This window comes from Lycium barbarum, chromosome 3 (assembly GCF_019175385.1).
Source record: "Lycium barbarum isolate Lr01 chromosome 3, ASM1917538v2, whole genome shotgun sequence".
NCBI classification, from domain to species: Eukaryota; Viridiplantae; Streptophyta; class Magnoliopsida; order Solanales; family Solanaceae; genus Lycium; species Lycium barbarum.
In genome coordinates, this window is record NC_083339.1 from 139,616,842 (window position 1) to 139,625,231 (window position 8,390).

Genomic DNA, 8,390 nt, shown 5'->3' on the forward strand with positions numbered 1-8,390 from the left:
AGCTTGTTTCACCTTTTTAAGTGCCGAATAAGCTTTAAATAATTTGCAAATATATCTTTACTAACACTTAAATAGCAACCAAAAAGATGGGTATCCATGCACTTCGCCCGAAGTAGGAAATGACGCATGCTGTCTCCAAAAGTGTCAGGTTTTAAATTTTTATCCCCACTTAATTTTTTTTTTTTTAAAATGACTTAAACTTGAAAAAATTCGTTGGGAAGAACTTATGTTTCCCATCATGCATAAGCTCTAGCTTTTGGCCTATAATGCAGAATTTGTAGTCAATTGAGGAGGTTCATTTTCCTAGAATATCATATGTTACCCATTAAACATAAGTTTTAGCTTTTGGCCTATGACGCAGAACTTGTGGTCAATTGAAGAGGTTCATTGTCTTAAAATATCATGAACTTCTGTTTTATAGGCTAAAGCTATAACATATGCCTTACGAGGCAACACAAGCTTTGCTTCTGTTGCCTGTCAGACATAAGTTCTAACTTTTGCGTATAAGGGATGACTTGTGGTCAATTGAGCAGGTTCATTAAACTAAGGAATAATTACTTGGCATAGCTATTTCTAAGAGATAATTATTGATAGTAACTACCTTTTAATTTATTTATATTTAGTAGCTAAAGTGATTTTGTAAATTACCATTCGTAGCTATACCAAAATACAATAAGCTTATGTGGCTGGAGTGGTTATTGGGTGTGGCTCTGCCCTTGCCTGCCCAGGTTCGAACCATATGAGATACATTCAAGTAAAATTCAAATACATGTGACATCAGATACAATTGAAAATGTAAACTCGAATACAATCAAATACAACAAAAATGTACAGTCAAATATGGCGAAAACATTGTCAAATACACGCGAATACACAAAAGGTAGCTACGAATGGTAAGAAGGGACAATAAGGTAGTTATTTATGTAAGTTTACTTTAAACTAATTTATGTCCGATAGACAACAAAACTTTACCTAACGACTTTTCTGAAGCGTAGGCTATTTTATAAAAAATTTACTCAGCGGGCCCAAAAAATCAAGATCATCCATTGTGGAGGCCATTTGTGAACTTAACCCCGCCCCAAGCCCAAACTGGGCCTGAATGAGAAACAAAAAATTGGAGCCCAAATATGAATCACTTTTTTCTTAAATCTTTCCAAAACCCTCTTTCCTCCCTTTCTTTCTGCAGCGTTCTTCTCTTCTCCGACACAATCAATTTTTCCGACTCTTCTCTATCTCACCCTATCCTCTGCCTCTAAGGAAAACTCGCCACTTCGTCAAGTTTTTGGTCATGGCGAGGGAGAAGCTAAAATCGCTAGTTACGTCCTTTACCGCCAACGGTGAATATCTCGCCGTATTGTCTCCTGATGGAACAGTTAGAGTAAGCCTCTCTTACTTTTCATCTGAATGAGTTGTGCTACTTGGTGGAATTTTTGTATTAGTAATCTTCACTTCACTTTTGTTTCCATTTAGTTACATTGGTACTTTAGACTTACTATTATGATGCTGGCATCAAACTGTTCTTGGGACAGTGTAGTTTTGGGTGAAATATACTGAGCATCAATTCAACTAAGATTAGAAAATTTTACATTCCGCTCAATCCAATTTTGTACAGAGTTTTTTTTTTTTTTTTTTTTTGATGACATGGGAACCCCCAGCCGCTACCCTTCGGGTAAACCCAGCTCCTGTGCAATAGCTCGCAAACCACACAGGCGAGGTAACCCGCACTAGGCAAGCTCGACCCAGAAGGCAAATCCCCTGCTATCGTAGGCAGGGGGTTTCGAACTTGAGACCTCCATTATGAAAGCCCCATGCTCAAGGAAAAATTGTGCCCATGTATTTTCTTTTTACTATTCCTTAACCTAATTGACTTAATTTCCCAATAGAATTGAAAAATAACAAGTTTGAAAGAAAAATGGAAGTTTTTTTTTTATTTGTGATTTTTTGCTTTACTATGCTGATATTTGTGCTCTTTAGAATAACATTGGGTTGGAGAGGTGGTTTATTCTTAGATGAAGAGGCCAAGTAGTTGAATATATTAGTGTACAGTATACAGATCAATAGCACCATATTATGGGGGGGGGGGGGGGGGTTCCCTCTAGACACCTATGTGACAATATTAAAAAATGATTCTACTATATAGTATTTAGTGCTCTATAACATGCTCATAGTTATTTACATCATTTGATGACATTGTAGCAATTTTGTCGTTGTTTCCAGTAACAGTTGTGTAATATCAGTCCACTTTTTGCAACTTAGATGTGTTCACTATCTATTTAAAACCACCTTATGTCCTTACCTTATCAAAAAAATTTATAACCAAAACATATTATAATATCTTGTTGATCCCGAGTAGACCTCAACTAGCATACTATCTGAAGAGCTTTTGTTAACTCAAGAAGAATATTTGTTTCACTTGGCTGGAAATACTAGTGTGCATGGAATTCTAACGATTGGTTGACTGAGTGATGTAGAAACCAATAAGCAGATAGATTACATGAGTTGAGCATACATATTTCATCGTTTTTTCGTACTGTCAAAGATTTGAACAAGAAAATTGATGGGAAGGGTTGTTGGTTCACCAAACAAGATTTTGCTGGCCTACACCTAGGTTATTTTAGCCTACTGGTTCTTTATCTGATGCAAAAAGTACCATATTCAGCAGAGAATCATAAGAAGCCAGAAGCAGGAAATATTATAAACAATGAAGAAATGCTAGAACGAACAACTTATTGCTAATGAAAGAAGAGAAAACAACCATTACCAAATGTTAGTGCAAGCTAGTGCTCATAGATCTTCACATAGGTTATTATGTAAGTACAAGACAAGCTGATATGGTTCTTCCCAGACATTTAAGCAACTGAAGTGTTTAGTCTTCATAGAACCTTATAAAAAGGTGTTTTAGTCTTTATGTAAACAGTTATTTCTCAGAAGACCACTTACGTATGGCATTACATTCTTTTTTTAAAAATATAGATAGACAAGAATATGAAGTAGGAAAATCTCTACAAATATAATATGTTTGTAAAACATTTGTGTGAATCGGGCACAAAGTTTAAGAAAGAAATAAAGACTTTTGAAACTTGTGGTATTAAACATGTCATACATTTATGGGCTATAAGATTTTCGAACAATACTTGTGTGATATAAAAACTTGTCATTAGAGGTAACTAGGAAAGTTTATGTTAAATTGTTTCCAAATTTAGAGAAGAGGTCATTCTTTTGGGACAAACTAAAAAGGAAATAGGGTCACATAAGCTGGAACGGAGAGAGTATCAGATATCGTGTCTGCAAGTAAGCTTCTTCTGCCACACCAATACTGTTTTCTCTCATTATTTGTAAAGAATTAAATTAAGAAAAAAGCCATTTCCATTTCAAAAAGAAATACTGTATCCTATCATTGGAGTTCTCAAAACATAATTTTTATATTTAAAACTTCTGTGTATTGCAAGTTCTTGTATCGGAACAGTCTTAAAGTCTAAATTAGCTTTGAAAAGTATGAAGTAAAGAAGTTCAACCACTATCAAGATTAGATAAGGCGCATGTGTGATCTTATCATTCAATTGTCTGTATGCTTTTTTGTTTCCATCTATGTCATATTCCAATTCAAGAGTTACAGAGTCAAGTTAGTGAAAAGAACCGGTTACTGGTTAGCTGCTATGCCAGGAACTGCGTTTTTCCATAGTTGTTACGACTCCGCTTTGCTATTACCTTGTCTTGATCTTTTGCTTTACTTATTACATACTCAGTGACTAATTGTTGCATATTCTTCAGGTTTGGAACACAAATAGTGGAAGCCTATTTGGTCAGTGGAGACTGAAGAATTCTGGAGACAGTTTTCCTTACATGGCGTGCTGTATTGTAGGAAAGAAGGTATAGAATATTGAAAAAAGTGCCTTCGATTATTGTAATGATGGAGTGGTAAAAAAAAACAGCCAAAGTTTTTTGAACAAGATCTGATCTCTCCACCTCTATGTGTGAAGTAGAATTTTTAGCCAATGCACTCGTCGTTTTGTTGGAACACTTCCGATAATTGTGTCAACTTCGTTAGTCTATTTTTTATCTCATGACTATGTGGTATCTTTTTGTTTTGAAATTTTAGCGCAGAAAAGAACAATGTCTATTAGTAGCTCTTGGCTCAGATGATGGAAGTGTTTTAGCAGTTGACATTTCTTCTGAATCAGTAAGGTGGAGAAAAGATGGAGCCCTTCCTAGGTATGTTATTTTTTTGACAGAAGGTACTTCTGCTCTTACGAGGATGGAGAAGTACTTGTCAGGAAACACTTAGACAGTAATGAACACCTTACTTGAATGATGGATGTGTTTGTTATCTCCAAAAACTATTCAAATGTGTAAACAAGAAATATCTTGCTTTTGAATGCAGCGGAGCTGCAGGTCTGTCTTTTGTGGGCAAAGGCCGTAGGATTCATGCTGTTGCTGCGAATGGTTTAGTATTTGAGATGAACTCCGAAACTGGAGAAGTCATCAAAGAGTTCAAAGTGTCAAAGAAGCCCATTTCCTCAGCAGCTCATTCAACTGGTTTGTATCCAACTTATGTCTTAATTTTTTTTGTTTTCAACTTTAAGTGCCTTTTATTTGACTTCCTTATTATCACTGTGAAGACGAGAAAATTATTGCTGCGGCCAGTGATAAGCTGCGATTTCTAAATTCAGAAAGCGGGAAAGAGTTGCTGAAGTTTTCTCCAGACTCGGTAAGCTGTCTTAAGTTTATGTCTTCATTATGTGGTGTTATTTTGAAGTCTAAAAAGACATAAACATAAAAAGATGTATAACAGGCTGCTGCACAACGTATTTGGCTATCTGATGATGCCCGATTTGCTGTTACCGTGGGGTTTGGTGAGAAACAACTTCAAGTGTGGAAACTTGATTTTGGGGAAAAGGCTGCAGAGTATGGGCATGTTGTTTCCATGAAACATCCTCCTATAATGGTCGAATGCAGGAATAATTGCAAGGGAGAAGATGGTATGGTTGTCCTTGCAATATCAGAGAAGGGTGTTTGTTATATTTGGAACTTTGAGTCTGTCACTGATGAAGTTGCAAAGCCAATTAAGATCACAGTAAAAGCCAGCAAAGGGGAAGCAGATGAGAGAACTGGAAGAGCTAAAAAGAATCTTATGCCTGTAATTGCTGCCAGATTGCATACTTTAGACACAGATGCACATTTGAGAACCTTGATTGCTTATGGCTCTGTTGAATCCCCAGAGTTTACATCAGTAGACATTTCAAGTCCAGGGGAGGATATCGTCATAGCAGCAGGAGACAGGACCAAGAAAGAGGTTGCTGCAGTTCAAGAAAATGGTCATGTCAAAAAAGGTGCGTTAATAGCAGTTTATGTTTTCCTGTCTCCTTTGGGGAAAATCAAGACTCCTTTACGGAAGTCCGTGTCACTGTCTCCCCGTTCCCCTCTCCTGTTTATACTTCTGACTGGCCAAGCAGGGCTGACTAGCTGAGCTACATTTTCTTATACTCGAATTCTTGTCTTGATGTTTTAGATGGTCTAATAGTCACTATGAGAGATTAAAGCACTTGTAAAATTGCCAATGTTTTTGCAAATAAGGCCATCACTTTGTTAGGTTTAACAAAGATTTTTGAGAATATCATGTATCACGCGCGCTGATACATCATGCGTATGATAACTTGACATTTTTTATTATGATGTGATCATTTTCAAGAAGAGAATTATCCTTATAATCTGTCTTTCTAAAAGCTCCTCCCTCTGTTTCAGGTGCAGATATGGAAGTGGAAGGTGCTAACTTAATCCAGAGAAGCAAAGCGACGAATAAACGACCAGCATCTGATCTGGATGTCACTGGTGGAGTCACTATCACAGATAATGGTATGTATTTGCATGATTTCTGCATTTCTCACATCGACTTTCAACATATTTTAGGGGCTCTTTAAGGCACTATCTTATTAGTAGTCTCCATCATAGATGGCTAATCTTTATATATTGGAGAATGACTAAGAATAAAGTAAAATTCAGTATATAGAGAATCTGTATTGGTCCATTTACTTGATATCGCTTCACAGCTTCAAACTTAATCGTCATGCCTAGTGTTAACTAGCAAAAGGGAGAATTAAAGTAGGGGAATGTCATATTTAAGAAGTACAGAAAGGTCCTTTGTATTATGAGAATATCTAGGGGTGTGGTCAATGTATTTGACCCTGATATTTATTGAATTTGGAAAACGTTAAAATGTCAAGGTAGTGACCCTGATAAAACTCAAACACATTAATTTCTGTTCTTCCAACTTGAAATGATATAGTTATTATTTTGGGTGTCTTAACATTTTAGGGCTTCCTGGATGTGTATTGTGTTACACGGGGTATTATTCACAAGTAGACTGCTTCCAGTAGAATAAACCTCGGGAGTTGTTTGATACTTGGTCAGTCTGTTGAGTATTCAGTAGAGAACCTATTCATTCCTTTTGAAACGGGTCAACTTTTTTGTTCTTTAGCAGGTGGGCCTTTACGTGTCATCTTTCTGATGTTTCTGTGTATTGAGCATTAGGACGTGGGGTCATTTGATATTAGAGACTTGAAGAGCATTCACTACCTTCTAGAGGATAACCTTTTTGTTTGATGATGTGTAGGTAATGGTGAACCTATTGATGGAGTTCAGATTGATGATCTGAACGAGCCAACCATGGGTGAGAAACTCGCAATGCTCAATTTGGCAGACAATAATGAAGATAAAAACAACAAGAATCTAGAATCTGCTCCTCAAACGAAGCCTCCAAGTGCTGATTCAGTTCATGTTCTGCTGAAGCAAGCACTTCATGCTGATGATCGAGCACTTTTGATAGATTGCTTATACAGACAAGATGAGAAGGTTCTATTTCAAGTGAATTATTTTTAGGGTTCTAGAATCTGAATTGATGTTTATTTCCTAATCAGTGGGATGTATATTGACTATGCAGGTTATTGCAAATTCAGTATCTCTTTTAAATCCTTCAGATGTTCTCAAGCTTTTACAGTCACTCTTGTCAATTGTCCAGTCAAGGTAAAGGAGATTGTGAATTTCATAAATCTGGATGATTCTTTATATGGTATTTTGTCTAAAATGTGCATCTGACCACCTTAAGTAAATCAAGTTAGAATGCACCAAAGGGTTGAATGCTAATTATGAGACTCATTATGTGACTCAAATTATCATTTGCTGTCAACATAGTGTTATCATTAGGTCTCCATTGTCAGAGATGGGTCAAGTTAACGTTTGTTATGGTACTTTGTCTTGACAGGGGCGCCGTATTGGCTTGTGCCCTTCCTTGGTTGCGAAGTTTGCTTCTTCAACACGCTAGTGGAATAATGTCTCAAGAATCCTCTTTACTTGCACTCAGCTCTTTATATCAGGTAAGGGGAGCAACTCTTCCGTATGTTGATAGTAGTATCTATAGCGACTGGTAGAATATATCCAAAAGTATTTTTTTTGTCTGTGCAGCTTATTGATGCCAGACTTTCAACTCTCCACCAAGCTCTTCAGCTATCAAGCTCCTTAGAATTGCTTTACGCAGGGGTAAGGGCAACGCAGAGTGTCAATCCCTCAGTTACTTCCTCCCTCTCAACCTCTTCCCATGGAATCTTGACAAATTTATTTGTTTTCGCAGACTATTGATGAAGGTGATGATGAAGATGGTGTCATACAGCCCGTCATCTATGAAGATGATAGTGACGAGGAGGGTTCTGAAGTTACTATGGAAACAGAAACCATCCCAGATGTTGAGGAACCCGAGGCTTTCAGTGACATTAGTGATCACGAAGGAAGTGATGGCATGAGCGAGTGAGTTCTAACCAAGAATTCCACCAGTTTTATGAGAATGCATATGCATATTTTGGACAAACGCACAATCTCGGAAAATGGGCGACAGATCCGAATGGACGTCACGACTCAGATATCAAGACAGACCGACGCTATAGAGAATACAAACGGGAGAAGACGCTTTGTGATCTGACAATTTTGTTTTAGAAAGTGTTGAGAATATCATCTGATTTCGAGGCCCAGGGGGCTATAATTATTTATTTGCCCACCATGTACTGTCAAATGCGTGCGTGTGTCAAAGATGAAATTAGAGTAAGTTTTTGTTCCCCTTTCTGTGAACCACTTCTGTATTTTTTTTTTTAGAGATAGGTAATTGCAACGAAATCTGGTATCGAAGGTCGAGTACACAATCAAATTGGTAGCAATATCAAGAAGAGAGATGAGTTCAAGCTGAAATAATGCAATTACTACAGTGGTCTAAGCTTGAGATGAGTGCAAACAAGGTTTGTTACAATTTAACTACCGTGTCGAGCTTGAGCTTAGGTCAATTAAGTTTCATTACTATTAGTTTAAAAAGTTTCAGCTGGGCATTAGAAATTTAATGATTCAGAAAA

General features: G+C 37.0%; 1 protein-coding gene across 1 annotated transcript; it reads left to right on the top strand.

Annotated features, from left to right (window-relative positions):
• Nucleotides 1–1,157: 1,157 nt before the first annotated feature.
• LOC132632970 (uncharacterized) lies at nt 1,158–8,103 on the top strand. Its single transcript, XM_060349129.1, has 12 exons — nt 1,158–1,378; nt 3,772–3,870; nt 4,100–4,212; nt 4,382–4,536; nt 4,620–4,708; nt 4,793–5,330; nt 5,743–5,853; nt 6,611–6,849; nt 6,938–7,020; nt 7,259–7,370; nt 7,459–7,533; nt 7,625–8,103. The coding sequence occupies exons 1-12, from the start codon at nt 1,289–1,291 to the stop codon at nt 7,799–7,801; spliced, it is 1,881 nt and encodes a 626-aa protein (XP_060205112.1). The 5' UTR covers nt 1,158–1,288; the 3' UTR covers nt 7,802–8,103.
• The last annotated feature ends 287 nt before the right edge of the window (nt 8,104–8,390 follow it).

What these genes read in the sequence shown, in the direction of transcription:
- LOC132632970 (XM_060349129.1), top strand. Translation starts at nt 1,289, where the DNA reads ATGGCGAGGGAGAAGCTAAAATCGCTAGTTACGTCCTTTACCGCCAAC. An exon ending in TTGTCAATTGTCCAGTCAAG is followed by an intron (nt 7,021 to 7,258) that starts GTAAAGGAGATT and finishes TTGTCTTGACAG; the next exon opens with GGGCGCCGTATTGGCTTGTG. An exon ending in CACTCAGCTCTTTATATCAG is followed by an intron (nt 7,371 to 7,458) that starts GTAAGGGGAGCA and finishes TTGTCTGTGCAG; the next exon opens with CTTATTGATGCCAGACTTTC.